Consider the following 21,131-nt stretch of genomic DNA (forward strand, 5'->3'; position numbering starts at 1 on the left):
CAAGTCTAAGTTAGTCCATGGGAAGGGTGTCCTAGCTGGGGTTGCAAGATCAAGAAAAACACATGGACATGCGAGCGGCGTTGGTCAAAAGGCCCTGCCAAAGGCTTACAATCTAAAGGCACGTTTCTGGTTCATGGTACATTTGTAAGCTGTATCTTGAAAGTGAGTTGGCATTGTTATGAGATGAGTGAACCAAGCAACATTTTTATCCCCTAGGGCATCTCAATAGCACATTAAAAATAAATGCTAACAATGTGGCTTATAACTAAAAAATCTATTTGATCTCTTCTTTTTACATTTAAATGTTTGTTAGAGACTGTTATTGCCCTACTTCCGTGGCCTGCAGTCTGCAGGAAGTGCAGGCAGGTAAGGACTGCTGTAATTTGCAGTAGCAACGAGCAAACAAAAGCTTTCATCAGCGGTTTGGGGGGGGGGGGGGGATAGGACACTGTTCTTCAAACACAAGAGAGGAGAGGGAGGAAAAATGGCAGCTCTTACAGCTATTAGAAACCAGGACAAACTGCAGAAAAAAAAAGCTGCTTGGATCCTTTTATGTGGAGTCCTGCATGCATCTGTCACACACTTGCACAGAGGAAGTAGCTCTGATAATATAGAGTACGTGTAGAGCAAGTCCACTTCGGTATCCTTTCCTGGTGTCAGGGTTTAGGAAGCTGGGTGATGTCAGAGGGGAATCCCAGCTTCCTTAATTTCTGCTGCAGTCACAGTGTTCCCAGAGAGGAGGAAGCTGAATGTATTTCTGTCACATTGACCATTGTTTACTCTGATATGGGGCTGTCAGTGGAATATTTACTCAGCAGAGATAAAGGACCACTATCAGAATATTTGTAAAATTGAAGATGCATGTGAATGCATAAGTTTAAAAAGTGCGTTTTGCCTGGAGTAAAATGCAGAATAAATGTATTTTTCCTGTGGTGCTGTCGCTTACAGTAGGCTGTAAAAATCTAGCAGATCTGACAGGTTTTGGAATAGTCAATTTCCTCATAGGAGATTCTCAAAGACTTTAATTTTAAAAGCATTTCCTGAATGGCAGTTAAAATAGTGTTAGAGCAAGTAAGGGAGGTCAGCCAGCATCTTTATGTAGATCTTTTCCAGGGAATGCTTCTGAAAATAGTAAAGGAAATACTGAGAATCCCTATGAGGAGATGGACTAGTCCAAAACCTTTTAGATCTGTCATATTTTTACTACTTACTGTAAGTGACAGCAACATAGGAGAAAAATAATATAGAGTGCATTGTATTCTGGGAGAAATGTATATCTTATTTGTGTGTATTTTAAGTTTTTAAATGTCTTTTAAAGGAGAACTATAGTCAAAATGACATAATGAATAAAATTGTTTTTAACTATATTATGTATAAATTATTATTTAGTGATTCAGACTCAACTGATGCCGGAGAGATTAACGGGACTACCAGGCAACTGGTATTGCTTAAAGGGAAATAATCATGGCAGGCGCCATATGTCTTTGATTTCAGGTGTCCTTTAAGATTTCTCTCGAAAATAAAGGGCTTTAGCATTTTTTGGAACACTTTCTTTAAAGGGAATGTCCAAGCAAAATAAAAAAATGAGTTTCACTTACCTGGGGCCTCTCCCAGCCCCATGCAGCCATCCTGTGCCCTCGTAGTCACTCACTGCTGCTCCAGTCCCCCACTGGCAGTCAGCGGGCCGCATTGCGTACATTTTTACGCATTCCTGCTAGTACAGGAACATTAACACATACATTTTTACGCATTACCTGTTCAATGCGTAAAAATGTACGCATTGAACAGGTAATGCGTAAAAATGTATGTGTTAATGTTCCTGCACTAGCGGGAATGCGTAAAAATGTATGCAATGCAGCCCGCCGACCTCCGAGGTCGACAAGCTGCCAGCAGGGGACTGGAGCAGCAGTGAGTGACTGAGAGCACAGGATGGCTGCATGGGGCTGGTAGAAGCCCCAGGTAAGTGAAACTCATTTTATTATTTTGCTTGGACATTCCCTTTAAAGAAAGAAGTCTGGATAAAGTGGACCTGAACTCTTGCACAGGACAGAAGGAAGACCTAGAGAAATGCACCCTGTGTGTATTTAGAGCAGCCTTTGTACCCTGGAGGAACCCTCCTGATAACTTTTGGATCTCAAGGAACCACTGCATTTATTTTGCAGCAGAGACAAGACAAGGCAAATAACATTTATATTGTGCTTTTCTTCTGGCAGACTCAAAGCACCAGAGCTGCAGCCACTAGGACGCGCTCTATAGGCAGTAGCAGTGTTAGGGAGACTTGCCTAAGGTCTCCTACTGAATAGGCGCTGGCTTACTGAACAGACAGAGCCGAGATTCGAACCCTGGTCTCCTGTGTCAGAGGCAGAGCCCTTAACCATTACACCATCCAGCCACTACCCCCATTACACTGCTGCTCATCATACTGTCTCATCCTAGTGTTTTTTATTTATGTGCTCATTATTATTCTTACCCCCAATTTAGTGCTTCTTTTTATAGTACCCCCTATTATAATGTGCTCAATTATACTTCCCCCAGTATGGGGGAAAATGCCAAGGAACCCCTGCAGAGTACTCAAGGAACCCTGGTTGAGAGAGCCTGATTAAGACAGTTGAACTTGTCTAATTCCCCCCCTCTTCTGTGTCTAATCACAAGTTGTAATTTGATCCCTCAGCTGCGTCATCTGACTGCCAAGGCAGTGAGGCTAATTTGTAAACACAGGATGTTAACTATATGTCTGCTTCCATGAAAGCAGGAAGTAGACAACTGTAGATTTATTGCAGGATTTGTATCAGCTGTAACAAATGGTTTTATTTAAAGCTTATTATGCTGTTGCATATCTTTTAGAGCAGAGAGGAAGTTATGAGCTCCGGTCCGCTTTGAGAAATGATTGGGCCGGGAGTAAAACTTTCTCAGAACAGGTTGAGTGTTTTTTCTTTTTAACATGCGTGTTTACATGTACTTTATGGCCTTTGTTAGAGCAGCCCCCTCAGTATCTCCAGGGCCGGATCCTCGGCCAAATCAGGTTTATTTTGGCCCTGCTTACAACATGACTTAGAATGTAAAATAAACTTCGGTTTTCTTCAGAAAGTTCCCCCCTCGCTCATCTCGATGAAGGAAGGCCTTGCCAAGGAAAAGCTTGTTGAAATGTGGCGGCTTTTAGCAGAGGGTCACAAAGTTCAGCAGAAATTCCTAAACTTCTGTACTTTTCCTGCCGCAGCCAAGCAGCACAACGTCTCCAGCTCCGGCTCATGTTTGTGTCATGCTGACGGCCATTTTTGTGTCCAGATAGGGCCGTAACTGTGGCCAGTGCAGGTGGGACCCAGTCTGTTCCTTCTGTGTTGTAACTTTCTCGTTTTTCGTTAGTCAATCCAGCAGTTGGATTGACTTGATCTGCGTCTTTATCAGTCATCGGTCGCCTCTTATCAGTGAAAACGCCTTGACAAAAGTTGTCCAACTTCAAGTTGTGCATTTCAAAGACTTTTGTTGAGCGTGTGTATGAGTAGTCAGATTGTATAATTGTTTGCTCCTTTCCCCTTATCTAGAATTTGGGTCCCTGAACACCCAGGCTACCGCTTCTTCAGTCGGCTCCCATCACGCCAGAGGTTTTGGGCCATCTCCACCAGAACCTCGAGGCATAGAATCAGTGTTTTCCCCCTCAGATGTCAACCTCTTGAACTATCACCACACACACACACACACTTACACACACACACACACACACACACACACACACACACACACTTACACACACACACACACACACACTTACACACACACACACACACACACACACACTTACACACACACACACACTTACACACTTACACACACACACACTTACACACACACTTACACACACACACACTTACACACACACTTACACACACACACTTACACACACACACATACACACACACATACACACACACATACACACACACTTACACACACACTTACACACACACTTACACACACACTTACACACACACTTACACACACACACACACACACACACACACACTTACACTTACACTTACACACACACACTTACATTCACTTGATCGGAGCCATGGTTGATCCCTTTCAAACACGCTTTTGTCGCCTGCTGAAAGCTCAGCGTTTACTGCCCGTCTGAACCAGCCCTAAAGCTGAATAATCACCTGAAAACGGCAGATGATGCATCGGGGGAACTACCCGCGATCCGACGAACGATCCTTCCCCTATCCATCTTCTGCCATGGGTACTCACGATGGAACAGACAGGCACAATACGATTGTGCTACTTTTGCCTGGGAGTCTACGGGGTTTGAAACGATGGTCCGCGATCATGACGGTCATAACAGGTGTGGTCAACCCACGTCGCTCAACATCGTTTAATATAAGTTAAACGATGTTACAAGCTGCAGAGCGATACTGCAGAAAATAGTTGTTAATCGTGCAACCGGAGCTGGAAAAATCTGGTAGTGAGTACAGGCTTTAAGAGTGTAACTCAGAGATTACTGTGCTTAGCGTACCTGAAGAGGATGCGTGTTTTCTGTTCTATATGTAACGTGTAACACTGGCTGGTAGTAGAGGGGCCGGGCGACAGGCAGTAGGAAATATTTGGGGTATCTCCCAGAATGCACTGATACGCTTGGACGCCCCCGCAGATTGTTGGAGGTCTTCTGCTATTGGTTGTGACATCGGGGGTTACGAGTTGAATGCTGGAGCCTCGTTTGGGGATTTCGTTTGTCAGCGATCTTACATATTTCACCCGTCTGCTGCTGACAAACGGTTCCTTGGACCACGGCCAGAAAATGCAGCCATTCCGTTATTATAAATAAACTTGTCTTGCACGACTGTGTTTTCTCTATCATGCTCATGTGTTTGAAGGAATTTGATTCCAGAAGCTGGAAATGTAAAAGCTTACTCTGCTTCCATGTTAAACCTTTGTCTGGTCAAAAATGTGTCCAATCTTGAAAAGAGTAAAAGTGCAAGTTTAAAGTGGATCCGAGGTGAACTTTTACTCATTGCGTAATTGTGTTCCTTTCCCATTGTTTATAGGGCATTCCTCAAGCCAAATACTTTTTTGTTTTTGTTTTAATACTCTAATTCCCTACAAACTAAATAAACCACGCCCACAGGTTTTCAGAGAGCCTTGGCAGTAGCAAGGGCTCATGGGAGCTCAGTCTGGGCAGGAGGAGGAAGGAGGTGTTACTAGCCATTGATTTCAGAGGCGGAGGGAGGTGGGGGGGGGGGGGGGATTAGGTTTTTTTTCACAGTCTGAGTGCTGATGGTGCAGATAAGCCTGCCTCTGTGTAATGTTTACAAACATGGCTGCTGTCATTGTATCACAGGAAGAAATAATCATTTTCTATTAAATTTGTTTGCAACTAGATTTGCTGTGTAAACTATCTAATCTTTAGATAAGAGCTATAGACAAGTTACTTGTTACAGTTCGTTTTTCATCTCGGATCCGCTTTAACCACTTGCTTACCAGCAGTCTCTGGCTTCTTAAAGACCAGAGATTGTTGGTACCGGAAAAAAAGGGGTCTACCGACACCTTACTGCACGGACCCGCCGTACACGACACCCGTCGCCGCAGGTCACTCTCTCTGCTGTTGCTATGACCACAGAGCTCTGTGAGCCGGTCAGGTGCCGATTTCATTGGCTCCTGAGCACTGTGAGCCAATGAGAATGAGACAGGCTCATAGAAAAGAGATAAAAAGGATCAATAATTCATAGATTTGAGCTCTGACATACTTCAATGAAGGTGTCATTGAGCAGAAACAATGAAACAGTAAAAACTAGATTTAAATATAAAATAAATCTGTGGGATATCTAAAAAGGTAATTTTGAGGAGGAGGAGGATAGATGCAATTGTTTTTCTCATCAGTTCATTTTCAGTTCGATACTAAATGTGGTATCCTTGAACTGTGACGAGTTGTAGAATACATTTTGGGCAGGCTTGGACACACATCATATAAAAAATAGGTACGGACAAACTCAATCGGCATAAAAAAAGGGAATTTTCAAAATGATCAAATTCGGAAAAGCCTTCGCAAAACTACAAGACACATATGTTGTAACATTTTAACAGTGATCAGTAGTAGAATAGAGTTTGGAGTGTTTTAGGGTTGAGGCCCATGTCTTGTGTATTCTTTTTAGTTACAAACTGAAATACAATTTGTGCATATTCTGTACCAAAATAAAAGACTTGTAAAATGAAAACAAGGTTACAGAATATGAAAGAAACAACATATATTGTTACCTTAGGAACTTGGCTTTTCAAATATGTATACCATGAGGGGATAGTACTATTATTTTTGCAAATAAGGTTTTATAATCATCGATAGTATACAATGAGAAAGCGAAAAACAGAAAAAAAGACACCTTTATTTCCAAATACAATATTGTCACCATACATTGTACAGGGAACTTAATCTAAACATTGTAATAACCGGGATGGGTAAGCAAATACAATTAGTGTGTTTAACTTATAGTTAGCACTGTTTATTGTAAAGCTAGAATTGATGTAAATGGAGAATTAGTGTGTTCTTTTTTTTCCCTTTAAAATGCATTGAAAATTAGGTACTTACTTAACCAAATTATCATGCATTAAAAGCAAAACGTGTCCTAAAAAAACAATATATAGATCATTTAGGTGTGATTACTAGTAATAAAGTTATTGGCGAATGAATGGAAGTAGTGTTGGTATGTGAAGATTGGTTTGGTCCTGAAGTGGTTAAAGGACAACTGAAGTTAGTGGGATATGGAGGCTGCCATATTTATTTCCTTTTAAACAGTGCAAATTGCCTGGCAGTCCTGCTGATCCTGAGCCTCTAATACTTTTCGTCATAAACCCTGAACAAGCATGCAGATTAGATGTTTGACCTAAAGAGAAACTCTGACCAAGAATTGAACTTTATCCCAATCCGTAGCTGATACTCCCTTTTACATGAGAAATCTATTCCTTTTCGCAAACAGACCATCAGGGGGCGCTGTATGACGGACATTGTGGTGAAACCCCTCCCATAAAGAAATTCTGAATACGTACTCCTGGCAGTTTTCTGTCTGTGAACCTTGCTGCATTGTGGGAAATAGCTGTTTCCAACTGCCAAAAAGCATGCAGCAGCTGCATCACCTGCCAACAGTAAAAATGCCACCATGTAATAAATGCAAGAATGTAAATCAGGGATTTATAAGATTTTACAATGGGCAAACACTGACCAAATCATTTATACATAATTATTGTAAAAATGAAGCACTTTTTTTATTACATTCTTTTCGCTGGAGTTCCTCTTTAAAGGACATTGGAGTGGGGGGAGGGAGTGGAGTTTTACTTACCTGAAGTTTCTTACAGCCCCCTGCAGTCTATCAGGTATCTGAGTACTCCCAATCTCTTCCAGTGTGCTGTTGACTCCTCCGAAAGATGTGCTGGCCACAGGCTGCTGTGCATGCGCAGCCAGTTCTGTACACCTCCTCCATCACGCTCCTGCTTGTGTTTGTGAGATTCGTAAAGACTTCAACTGCATAAGCGCAGAACACTCCCAGCCACAGGAGCGCGATCGAAGAGGCGCGGAGTTTGCAATCATACTGAGGCATACAGCGGGGCACTAGAGTCCTACCAAATCCCTCGACCCCCTCCCCCCAAATATTGTGGGAGGAGAGGCGTGGCCAAGCTGCTGCTCACAACCCCTCCCAGGCAGGACCGGTGAGGGGGTGTGGTGGACTGTCACTCCACCCCCTCTCCTTCTTGTTTGGAGTCACTAAAAGGGGGGTGGTGTCAGCAGCTAGGAGGTAGGTATTTAGACAAGGTGTACTATCATGCTATGCTAAGGAGAGCCTAATTCTACTTTGATCCACAGAGCAGCAGTCATGTAGCTCAAAATTTAAAGGACCACTATCAAGAAAATCGTAAAATGTACATGTAAATAAGAAGCACATTTCTTCCTGAGTAAAATGAGTCATAAATCACTTTTCTCCTATGCTGCTGTCACTTGCAGTAGGTAGTAGAAATCTGACATTACCGACAGGTTTTGGACTAGCCCATCTCCTCATAGGGGATTCTCAGGGTGTTGTTTAGTTTTAAAAGCACTTAGTGAATGGCAGTTGCTCTGTCCAAGCAGGGAGGTTGGCCAGCATTATTGTATATATCCTTTTCTTGGAATGCCTTAATAAAAAATAAAAGCCTTGCTGAGAATCCCCCATGAAGAAATGGACTAGTTCAAAACCTGTCTGTTCTCTACTACCTACTTTAAGTGACAGCAACATAGGAGAAAAGTAATTTATGGCTCGTTTTACTTTGGAAAAAAAATAAGAGAATCGAGCGGAAGATAAGAGAATCGCCCACAAAATCGAGCGCCGGAGAATGATCAGGCGCGGAATCAAGCGCCAGAATCTTACCATGTATTCCCAGTATTATCCTCTCTAATAAAATGCCTGTGTCTCTGTGTCTGTCTGTGTTGTTTTGTCTGTGTGTGTGTGTCCCCCAAAGTGGCAGTGTGCATGTGCAGACTTGTTAGAGCTCTGCGCGCGTCCCTGTTGTTGCTAGGGTAACAGGGACGCAGTGCGCAGAGCTGGAATGTTGCTGTTGGGCAGACTGCTGTGGCGGGTGTGCCCGTGGCGGAGTGGTGACAGACCTAGCCCGTTATTAAACGGGCTAAGGTCACTAGTATTACATAATAGTAGTAAGATTGGATGAAAAAGATTGGATTATTAGTGGCCACCATTAGACCTGTTCTGACTATAGTGTGAACAGGGTGAGAAATCTGTAATTGAAAAATAGTATTTTATGTTTTGTACTAGAAGACAATGTTGTTTGCATCTCTGAAATGGTGTAACACGAGTTGTTTGCATGTAGGGGACTCTCTGTAGATATACTTGTGCATGCATTTCTCCTTAAGGTGCCCATACATGGTACAATTTTTCATTTTTTTTCGATGAGATAATTTAGTTTGATTATTCCGTTAGATCGAATATAAAGATTTTTCCAGCATGTCCGATCATATTTTTCTCGAAAAAACGGGCTAATCGTTCCAATTTCTTGCATACAATTCGATCATTTAGACCGAAAAAACGGGATAATTGAACGTTTTTATCGTACCGTGTATGGCCTAGAAAATTACCGGTTTTAAATAGCCAGTCCTCTTCAGCATTAATGCCATAGTTGGAATGCCGCATTCCCACGGCAGAACGAGGCCTTAATCACTGCAAAATTTGGGGCTCCTTCCTGATAGAGGCAGAGCTTTGCGCAGTAGCTCTGCTTCTACTCGCATCAATCTTCACCGATCTCCGCCTCTCCCTGCCCCTCTCAGCCTTTCACTGAGAGGTGGAGATCCGCGGAGATTAAAGCGACTGGAGTCAGCGCTATAGCGCAAAGCTCTGCCTCCCCTGCCAGCAGCAGATCGACCTAGATTTGCTATCCTGTCGGATACATCAAATCGATCAAAATTGGCTGCAAATCGATTTGATGGAATCGATTTCTGATCGATCGACTGTATAGAATCGATCAATGGCTGAAATCGACCAGCTTATGGGCCCCTTAACCACTTGAGGACTGCAGGGCTAAACCCCCCTAGTGACCAGGCCATTTTTTAGTAAAATTGGCCACTGCAGCTTTAAGGCTAAGCTGCAGTGCCGCACAACACAGCACACAAGTAATTCCCCCCCCCCCTTTTCTCCCCACCAACAGAGCTCTCTGTTGGTGGGGTCTGATCGCTCCCCCCATGTTTATTTTTTTTTAAAATAAATATTATTGTCAGTGATTTTTTTTTTTAAGTGTTTCTTTAAACATGTCCCCTCCCTCCCCACAGCCAGCTAATTACAGCAATCGGCTGTCATAGGCTTCTGCCTATGAGAGCCGATCGCTCTCTTGTCCCCCGACAGCCGTGTCACACGGCTGTCCCCAGTGCAGCGCTGGTGCTGATTGCAGCGCTGCACAGTGTAAATAGACGGCACAGTCTCCCGAGCGGCTAGGCGGGACGGTGCTCCGCCGTCCGAGCATGAGGTGCGCGCGATCTCATGCAAATTACAGCCCCAGGACTTTACGCCAATCGGTGTTAGGAGGTCCTGGGGCTACCGCCTCGGCCACGCCCATTGGCGTGACGCAGAAGGTTAAGTGAGGAAATTACATCAGGTTTGGCTTCAAAATAGCCACATTTAAAAAGAAACCGTGACCAAGAATTGAACTTCATCCCAATCAGTAGCTGATATCCCCTTTCCCATTAGAAATCTATTCCTTTTCACAAACTGATCATCAGGGCGGTCTGTATGGCTGATATTGTGGTGAAACCCCTCCCACTGTGTGATGTCCGGATCATGGTCCTGGCAGTTTCCTGTCTGTGAACCTCGATGCATTGTGGGAAATAGCTGTTTACAGCCTTTTCCAACTGCCAAAAAAGCAAGCAGCATCTCCTTCCAGTGACATTACCTGCCATCAGTAAAAATGTCACCATGTGATAAATGTCAGAATGTAAATCAGGAAGGGAAGAGGAAAGATTTTACAATGAGCAAACACTGACTAAATCATTTATACATAATTATTGTAAAAATGAAGCACTTTTTTTTATTACATTATTTTCGCTGGAGTTCCTCTTTAAAATGGGAAATGCTAAGGAGGATTTTCTCTTTTTTTTAACTGTAGAAAAATCACTAAAATCAAAACGTGGACAGTGCAATAATTCCGCACGCACGCACGCACGCACGCACGCACACACACACACACACACACACACACACACACACTTTATACTATATGTCGAAATCCAGAGTTGACTGAAAGTAGATAATTTTTCCATATTTAACACAGGACTCAATTTGCAAACAAATTCAACTTTTTATCTCCTGAGGCGTAAACTATAAGTAGGGGGCTGCCTGTATTTTGTTTCTGAGCGCCATAAAACTGGTCTGGTTTCAGTATTTTATCCATCATGAGTAATGTACAATCCGCTATATGACAGGTCCTCTTTGTGTCCCTCAGACAGCCTGTTTCCGGGAAGAGAGAGACGTACTGGTGAACGGAGACAGTCAGTGGATCACGACGCTGCACTACGCCTTCCAAGATGACAACTACTTGGTGAGTTCAGTCCCTCCAACGTCACGTATTCACATTTCACTTCCTAGCCCCTAGTGTGTGTTCTGTGTCAGTGATTCTCAGCACTCCCCTTAAAGAGAACCAGAGATGAAGCACCCTCATGTATTTTACCCTATATATCAATGGGAACATGACAGTAAACACCTACCCTGCTCTCTGTTTCATTCTTCTCTGCTAAATCTGCTTGCTATCAGCCCTGATAAGAATCCCCGACTGAGCATTCAGTCTAGCTTTTCCCAGAATGATTATAGCCGAGTCAGTCTTCTGTGATGTCTTTTCAAGCCCAAGTCTGCCCCCTTGTGGCTCTGCTTTCCTGCTATTTATCCTTGAAGCAGCAAAGCAGAGCCACATGGGGGCAGGCTTGGGCTTGAAAAGACATCACAGAAGACTGACTCAGCTATAATCATTCCGGGCAAAGCCAGACTGAATGCTCAGTCGGGGGTTCTTATCAGGGCGGATAGCAGGCAGATTTAGCAGAGAAGAATGAAACAGAGAGCAGGGTAGGCAGTTACTGTCATGTTCCCATCGATATATATATGGTAAAATACATGAGGGTGCTTCGTCTCTGGTTCCCTTTAATCAGGGTTGGTGGTGTTTAATGAACTTTGTTTCCAATGAATTCATAAAAAATATCATGTGTCATCACTTCTGGTGTCAGTGACATTTGTTTATGAACTGAAATGTAAAAGCGGCCACTAACGGTCCAATTTCTAGTGAAAAATCGTTCGAGCGTTTGTAAATTCTCTCCATTAATGGACACATAAAGTCGGCCGAGTTAATTCTCGTCAAACGCAAATTTGGGTTTTCTTGTCTTTTGTGAAAGATAAGAAGCAAAGCTTGGTTTGTTGATGGTGTAGTGAACATTGTACTTCCGATCAGCATTATCTGATGATTTTTCGCTAGAAATCGGATCGTTTGTAGCCACCTTCAGTCTCGTCACTGCAGAGGACTTTACTAAGATAGAGGACACCTAAACTGAGGGGGATATTTATTTCCTTTTAACCAATGCAGATTGTCTGGCGGTCCTAATTGATCCTCTGCCTCTAATACCCTGATCTCTTTGACTGCAGTAGTGTCTGAATCACACGCTGGAAACAATCATGTGGCTAATCCAGTCACCCTTCAGTCAGAGCACCTGATCTGCTGCATGCTTGTTCAGGGGCTATGGCTAAAAGTATTAGAGGCAGAGGATCAGAAGGTCAACCAGGCAACTGGTATTGCTTTAAGCGAACCTGAAGTGAAATAAAAATGGCCAGTTTAACTTACCAGGGGCTTCTTCCAGCCACCTGCAGTTCTCCAGGTCCCTTGCCATCTTTCCGCTCTGATCCGTTCAGCAGCTGTGCCCCTCTGAAAGCTGCGTGCCCCAGGCAACGTGCCTCCGCATCGCGGGCCCATGGATGGGAGAGTTTTACGCTTGCACATTATGGAAAAATTGCTGCAGCGCATGTACCAAAGCTCCCGACTGTGGAGTCTGAGGAGATATGCGGCCCAGGATGTGCATGCCCAAGAGCCTGAAACTGGCCTAGTCAGTCAGCTTTCAGAGCGGCAGAGTGGCTGAATAGAACAGAGTGGAAGGATGGCAAGGGACCAGGGCGACTGCCGAGAGCTGGAAGAAGTCACAGGTAAGTTAAAGAGGAACTTCAGCCTAAACAAACATACTGTCATTAAGTTGCATTAGTTATGTTAATTAAAATAGATAGGTAATATAATCTCTTATCCACCCTGTTTTAAAAGAACAGGCAAGTGTTTGATTTCATGAGGGCAGCCGTCTTTTTGGTTGAAAGGAGGTGTCAGGGAGCATGAGACAGTTCCAACTGTCCTGTGTCCTGATCACCCCTCCCAGTTGCTAGGCAACGTGAATAACATAGGAAATCCTATCATGCTTTGCACAGCATCAGGGGAAAAAAGCCCGGGCAGTTTTCTTTGATGGGGTGGAGCTTAGCTAAAAATGCAGCTAAAAATGATGCTTTGGTAAGAAAAACAAAGTTCTAATGCTGTGAAACTGTTAGAAACACCAAGCCTTTTCAGTGCTGCTGAGCAGATTTTTAGTCCAGAGGTTCACTTTAAACTGGCCACTTTTATTTTACTTTAGGTTCCTTCTAAAAGAAAATAAATCTGGCTACCTACATATCTTTCTCACCTCAGTTGCACTTTCAAGGGACCCTGAGCAGCAAACCCCCCCCCCCCCAAATCTTGACCTACCTGGGCTTCCTCCAGCCCCCCGTAGCCCGTGAGGTCCCCCGGCATCCTCTTTGGCCCTGCTGGTGCCTCCAGTATTCGGGTGACTTTGGCTGAGGTCGGCTGTGCGCCTGCCCGAGTGTCATTATGACGGTCACCATAAGTGTCCAGTGCATGCGCGATTCTCTGATGACTGAACCGCACATGCACAGGTAGCTTATGGCGAGCGGCATGATGACGTGACGTTTGCGCACACTCGACTACAGCCGAAGTCGCCAGATACCAGAGCCACCAGCAGGACCAAGGAAGAGCCGAAAGGGGGTGGCTGGAGGAAACCCCCAGGTTAGTCCAGAATTCTTTTATATTGTTTTACTGCTCAAAGTCCCTTTGATGGGGCCAAACCTGGGAGAAGCACCATTTAAAAACGGATTCAGTGCCGCATAGAGCATGCAGACAGCGAGCAGGTGGCGGCAGTCTATGGTGGGCAATGCGCACGTGAAAAATTGCATGAAATGCAAAGGTTTTCCACAGACACGTGTGGTCTCCCTAATGCCTGGTACACCGTGCAATTTCCTGTCAGACAGGTCAAATCGATTATTTCCGACAGGTCCAATCTGATTTTCGATCGTTTTTCTGATCAGTTTTGCAAGGATGTGTTCGGAAAATCTATCAGAAAAATGATTGGAAATCAGATCAGGCCTGATTGAAATGATCGCCTATCTGATGGGAAATTGCATGGTGTGTACCAGGCGTAAGAGTCCTCGTTTGGGAGGTGAGCCTTGATTCTGTCTCCTCAGTGCAGTGACAGGTCCTCTTGGAAGGAACCCCTGCACTTGGGCTTGAGGCGGACGGCCAGTTTTGGTGGGATTCTGCAGCAGATGCTTAAGTGTGAGATCTGCTTTTCTAATTGTGATGTAAGTGACTTAAATCCCGCTAAATCCCAATGAAAACAATTCGTACTGAAGCAATGAAAACCGAAACGTGGAAAGTGTCAGCTTCTCAATCCTGAGGAGAGACGGAAAACTATTAGAAAACTGGAGACCCGTCCAAGAGGCCCGCCCCAATTTTTATAGCTTTTCTGCCATATATGACGTTAACTTACATTTTTTTGTTTTGTTAAAGAGACACTGTAGTGACGTATAGTGGCATGTAATACATTATTCAGGATACCCGCTTTCATGGTAATTTTCCTGGTTTCAGCATCAGAAACATTTCCTATATCTATATATGGCTGTATATTGGTATTTAGCCCCGCCCTCCCCGTGATGCTTAGCCTAGGCCAGGTATGTCAAACCGGTCCTACGAGGGCCGAGATCCTCACATATATTTGATACAGCTCAAATGAATTGATGGGACTGAATCAGGAAAGGTTTGGGGTCCATCAGGTAGAACACATTCCTTTCTTTCTCAGTCCATCCTAAACACTGGCATGGATCTGGCCCTCCAGGCCTGGAGTTCGACACCTGTGGCCTAGGCTGATTAGTTAGTGTGTGGAATTCTCCCAGAGCATTCTGAGAACAGGTATATTTTCTACTGGCTTTAGAACTCTCAGTAAATGAGCATTCTGCAGAGATCACCTGTCAGTACTAAAGTTGTTGCTGCCTGTGATGCATGAAAATAACATTTTTTTTTTCACTGCAAACCTCTTTGTAAAGAGGTTTTACAAATGTAATATTTATGTAGTTTCAAGATTGCTTAACCTTCTGAGCGTTACGCCTCTCAGGAGGTTTTGTTACTTTTTGCCCGATTCCAAAATAATTGTACCAAATGACTAAAGCTTCTAGCTAGCACTAGGCTAGCTAATAGAAGTGTCCGGCACCCTCCGCTCTTCTCTATGGGGAGGATCGCTTATGACGTCGCCGACATCCTGTGCAAACCTGATCCTCCCCATAGAGAGACCGGAGCTGTGCAGGGAGGCTGCGCGATCGCTGGATCCAGGCTGGGTAATGTATAAACGGGGGGATCACAGGGGAGCGTCGGGTGCCCCACACTTGTACTAGCTAGCCTGGTGCTAGCTAAAGGCTTTACAGTTATTTGGGACAATCATTTTATAATGGGGGACTCCTAGGGCCACAGAGCGGTATTCCCGACACAGTGTCGGGCATACCGCTAAGGAGGTTAAAAGGATAATCATACTTAAAGGATACCACAACTGACATGTGGCATAATGAGATAGACATGGGTATGTACAGTGCCTAGTACACAAATAACGATGCTGTGTTCCTTTTTTTCTTTCTCTGCCTGAAAGAGGTAAATATCAGGTATGTAAGTGGCTGACTCAGTCCTGACTCAGACAGGAAGTGACTACAGTGTGACCCTCACTGATAAGAATGTCCCCCTTTTTTATCTCTTTCTTGCTCTCGGAAGCCATTTTCTTCTAGGAAAGTGTTTTATAGTTGGAATTTCTTATCAGTGAAGGTCACACTGTAGTCACTTCCTGTCTGAGTCAGGACTGAGTCAGCCACTTACATACCTGATATTTACCTCTTTCAGGCAGAGAAAGAAAAAAAGGAACACCGCATAGTTATTTGTGTGCTAGGCACTGTACATACACATGTCTATCTCATTATGCCACATGTCAGTTGTGGTATCCTTTAAGGTGGCCACACACCATACAATTTTTTAAATATCTGTTCAATTTAAGAATTGCAATCAATTTTTCTGACTGTAATATTTAAAAAATATGACCAATGAGTAAATTGCTAGGGTGTGTATATTAATAAATTGACAATTTAACACACACCATACAATCTTTAGAGAGATTGAAGAAAAATATCTGGCATTCCAGTTCGATAAAAATCGAAAAAAAATGGAAATAGGAGATAGGGAGATCCGATCCTTTTTATCGAATTGCCGTAAAATCGGATCATTTTATTGTATCGTGTGTGGCCACCTGTAGGGTTTTTCAGTGAGATACAAATAATTTGTAAATTATATCCTAATTTTATAAAAATCTATGCAGCTGTTAAATTTCATACATACAGTTTGCATCAGCTTGGATTTATTAGCCGCTTACTGACCAGTCCCTACTTTATAGAGAACTTGAGGCGACATTTTCAAATCTTATTCGGACAGAGAGGCATGTCCTGTGCACAATGACATTGTGATACTGTGAATGGTGCTGTTGGAATAATCCTCCACTTGACACTGATTCGGCTCTACCAAATGGTGTGCTAAGTTAACCCTACGTATATGTCTGGCCACGTGTCTTATAGGTCTGGCCACAGGTCTTATAGGTCTGGTCACGTGATTTATGGGTCTGGCCACATGTCTTATAGGTCTGGCCATGTGGCTTGTGGGTCTTGTCATGTGACTTATAGGTCTGGCCACCTGACTTATAGGTGTGGCCACGTCAGTGGCAAACCTAGGAAATTCGACACCCGATGCTGATTATTTACAGACACCCCCAAAAACAACCATTTTTTTTATGGGAGGGTTGAAGGGTTGTGGCACGTAGGGTGTCGCTGCAAATTTTGGGGAAACGGAGTCGTTAGGATGTGGATGGGGCTAACCGTTATGAAACTCTGTACTCTATACTGTGCTGCAGAAGATGTCAGTGCCAATGGCTTCTGCAACAGCAGACTGCCCTGCATAATTGATTAATTACTCTGAACAGGATAAATAATCAATAGTTTAGGGCACTCTGTCATTACAGCAGTCAGTGCACATGGCTACTAATGAAAGGCAACTTCTGAAGCACTAAACACATCCTGCCACCACTCCCTGCTAATGTCCCAGCTGCAGCACAGCAATCATTCTCTCTACTCACCCTGCTGCTCTGCAAATTCACTCACTGCAGGCTGTGTGTAGCGAGCGAGGAGACCCATTGCCCACGGGACAGGAAGGGGCGCTACATCTAGTGCAGGAAGTAGTACAGTCCCCTGCACTGCCTGCTGCTATTTTCCTGAATGTTGCCCAAACTATGAGAAAAGGTCCCAGGTGGAAGAACACAGTGACTGAGCACCACAGTGGCACCCCTAGCCATGGCTACACCCAGTGCTGTGAGCACCTGCAGCCTTATGGTAGATACGCCACTGGGCCACGTGACTTATCAGTCTGGTCATGTGACTTATCGGTCTGGTCATGTGGCTTATAGGTCTGGTCTTGTAACTTCCTGGTTACTAACTGTATTCCCCTCTTTCCGCCCATGCAGTACCTGGTTATGGATTACTATGTCGGGGGAGACCTCCTTACTTTACTCAGTAAATTCGAGGATCGCCTGCCAGAGGACATGGCACGCTTCTATCTGGCTGAGATGGTCATGGCTATCGACTCGGTTCACCAGCTGCACTATGTCCACAGGTAAGACGTGACAGGTGCTCAGTGCGCAGGAAATCCTTTCGATTTTGATAGATGGTGTTTATTTTTTAGGCTTTCCATGAATTGTAGTGCAGACATTCTTTCCCATAAAGGTTATCATGCTGTGGCTTTGGAGCAGAGAGGAAGTTCTGAGTTGTGCTTAAACATTTGCTGATCATCCGTCTTGTCTTGTTTGCTTCCTTTTAAAAGATTGGACTTGTTCTTAGCTGCTGCTGTTGAGGTTGTTGTGGGTTTTTTGCTTGCCTTGGGTTTTCGTTTGGTGGTCCGTTCACTGTTGCTTGCTTTGCCTAATTCACTCATCTTTAAAGCACTGTGCCACTGACAAGTACATACGTTCTCCTAGCTGAGCTCGTCCATACCGCCAGGGTGGTTAAAGGACAACTAAAGTGAGAAGAATATAGAGGCTGCCATATTTATTTCCTTTCAAACCATACCAGTTGCCTGGCAGCCCTGCTAATCTATTTGGCTGCAGTAGTGTCTGAATCACACTAGAAACAAGCCGGCCTCAATGGAAGAATGACTTCTGCATTTGATTGGTCCATTTCTATGCTGCATAAATGAACATAAAATGTAAATCATTAGCATTTATTACTGTCCCAGTTTAGGATTTTATTTTTTGTACCGTCCACCTGAAAACTTTTGGCCGCAGAGCCTTCTGTCATGCTGCTCCTACGTTATGGAACGCCTAACCTCAGCAGATCAGGACAGCTCCATCTCTGGACGTGTTTAAATCCAGACTGAAAAGCCACCTGTTCAGTTTGGCATTTGCAGAAATCTGAGAGAGCCTAAGCGCTTTGAGTCCTGTGGGAGGAAAGGCTATAGAAATGTTATTGTTGTTCTGTTTATTTCTGTTGGTTGTTGTTGTTTTGGTTTTATGCATATTTGCGCCACAACTGTAATATGTACACCATGATGGTTAGTAGTACATAATGTACAATGATTGGATTGTTGGAAGTGACTGGCTCGGTGTAGTGTTTAGAAGTGGTGTTGCCGTGGTAACCGCTGCTGGAGAGGGGTCTGTACAGGAATTTGCTCCCTGGCCCCGTTCCTCTCTTTAATATTATAAAGTTATTTTGGCCTTTGGAAAGACTCGTTTCCCAGATGGCGGCTCTCACGTAGTTTTCGGATGCAGCCAGCAGACTCCTGACTTATGAGGTTATTTAATCATTCGGTGGGAGCCGTTATGACTGGCTGGCGATCACCTGAATGACGGAGAGCGATGTGTGGAAAATGGCGAAACCCCTGTGCGGGATGGTAATTATCATGTGCTGTGTAGTACGACTTTAGCAGCTGATATCTCGCTGCCCCGGGTATTGGAACCCGGGAGGCATACCTGGTTGTGGGGGTGAAGGAAGAACCCGGACCCTTACAACAACCCTTATTTCCAGCCTAACCAAGGCCTGTGTGGAGACACAATACAAACCTACCAGACCTAACCGGGAGGTTTTGTTCCTTGGGAGCAGAGTTTACCTCACTTCCTGTCACATGACATCCGTGAGGGAGATAGTTGATGAAACGCTCCTCACTGTGAGCTCAGACAGCAAACCTATTTGAAGTTGTAATTCTTACTTTCCCTTTCCAAACACAGAAAACAATGTGGGGGGTATAGTTAGGATTTAAAGAGGGACTTTAACTAAGGGTTGACCTTCATTCCTATCGATAGCTGATACCCCCTTTCCCATGAGAAAACTTTACCTTTTCTCAAATAGATCATCAGGGGGGGGTCTGTATGGCTGATCTTGTGGTGAAACCCCTCCCACAGTGTGATGTCATGACCATGGTCCTGACAGTTTGCTGTCTGTGAACCTTGGTGCATTGTGGGAAATAACGGCTTTTTCCAACTGCCCAGCAAGCAGTATCTCTCTCTGTGCATAGAACTCTCAGTAACAAACATTCCGTACAGATCACCTGGCAGAACTAAAGATGTCACCACCAGTGATAAACTTTCACAATGTAAATCAGAGAGAGGAAATATTTTACAATGGGAAAACACTGACTAATTTATAAATTGATAGAGTAAGTAAAAAAAAAAAAAAAAAAAAAAAGCAATTCTACAGAATCGATCGATCAGAAATCAATTCTATCAAATTCCCCGTTCGATCTGTGGCCAATTTCGATCTATCTGACAGGCTGGCAGTAGATTGATGGCCTATAGCAGGCTTTCTCAGGCCCAGTGCACACCAAAACCACTAGCAGATCCACAATACGCTAGCGGTTTTTGGAGCAGATTTCAGAGTGAATCTAGGTATGTTTAGAGACGTTTTCTACACATACCTAGCGTTTTTGGGAGCGTTTTTTGTGTAGCAGATTACACATATTGTTACAGTAAAAGCTGTTACTGAACAGCTTCTGTAACAAAAACGCCTGGAAAACCGATCTGATGTAGCGTTTTCCAGAGCGGTTTGCGTTTTTCCTATCCTTTACATTGAGGCAGAAACGCTTCTGAAAACCGTAAGCATGCAGCAGGAGGCACGTTTGCGGTTTGCTACAAACCTCAAACCGCCGGTGTGCACCATCCTATTGAAATACATTAGCCAAGCGGATTTACAGGGCGGATGCAGCCGGCGGATCGCATCCAAAACCGCTCGGTGTGCACTGGGCCTCAACCAGGGTTCCTTGGCATTTTCCCTCATCGTGAGGTAAGGATAATAGAGCACATTATAATAGGGGGTCCGGTAAAAGAAGCACTAAATTGGGGTCAGAATAATAATGAGCACAGTATAAATGAGTGTTGGTGTAATAGGGGGTAGTGAAATTAACAGCCTCACCTACACAGTGTTCTCCCGGGTGGCATGAAAAAGTAGCCGGGTGGTGCGAGTTGAAAATGCAGGGCAACTGTGCTTACAGCATAGGAGGAGGTGAGGAGCTGAGCCGATGACAGCCGGGTGGTCACCAAGTCTAGCCGAGTGGAGCACCCGGCTAAAAGAGCCTGGGGAGAACACTGCTACTTTTAAAGAGACACTGAAGCGAAAAAAAAATGATGATATTATGATTTGTATGTGTAGCACAGCTAAGAAATAAAACATTAAGATCAGATACATCAGTCTAATAGTTTCCAGTACAGGAAGAGTTCAGAAACTCCAGTTGTTCTCTATGCAAACAAGCCATTAAGCTCTCCGACTAAGTTAGTCGTGGAGAGGGCTGTTATCTGACTTTTATTATCTCAACTGTTCCTGGACTATTTACTCTTCCTCTGCTAGAGGAGAGGTCATTACTTCACAGACTGCTCTGAGAGACTCATTTTGAATGCTGAGTGTTGTGTAATCTGCACATATTATAGAATGATGCAATGCTAGAAAAAACACTATATACCTGAAAATAAAAGTATGAGAATATTTTCTTTGCTGCTAATCTTCTAGTAATTATTCATAGTACACAACCAATTCACTATATCAGATTTTTTTTTTTCGCTTCAGTGTCTCTTTAAAGACCAGGGGTTCCTCAAGTTATTTGCAGGGTTACTCCAGGGTAAAAAGGTTGAGAAAGGCTGGTCCATAGAGTTGCATTGGATCTAATGGTCCAATAATGCATTTAGATCGATTTGCAATAGATTTCATTCT

At 43.9% G+C, this 21,131-nt stretch overlaps 1 protein-coding gene across 8 annotated transcripts in view; it reads left to right on the forward strand.

Moving 5' to 3' along the window:
* Nucleotides 1–21,131, forward strand: part of CDC42BPA (CDC42 binding protein kinase alpha) — a 275,310-nt gene that overhangs the window by 115,595 nt on the left and 138,584 nt on the right. For all 8 annotated transcript variants that reach the window (XM_068232799.1, XM_068232801.1, XM_068232798.1 and 5 more), the window contains exons 4-5: nucleotides 10,960–11,055; nucleotides 17,405–17,553. In XM_068232799.1, coding sequence (XP_068088900.1) covers nucleotides 10,960–11,055; nucleotides 17,405–17,553 — 245 coding nt within the window. The remainder of the gene's footprint in view (nucleotides 1–10,959; nucleotides 11,056–17,404; nucleotides 17,554–21,131) is intronic.

The sequence above is a fragment of the Hyperolius riggenbachi genome, chromosome 4 (assembly GCF_040937935.1).
Source record: "Hyperolius riggenbachi isolate aHypRig1 chromosome 4, aHypRig1.pri, whole genome shotgun sequence".
NCBI lineage: Eukaryota > Metazoa > Chordata > Amphibia > Anura > Hyperoliidae > Hyperolius > Hyperolius riggenbachi.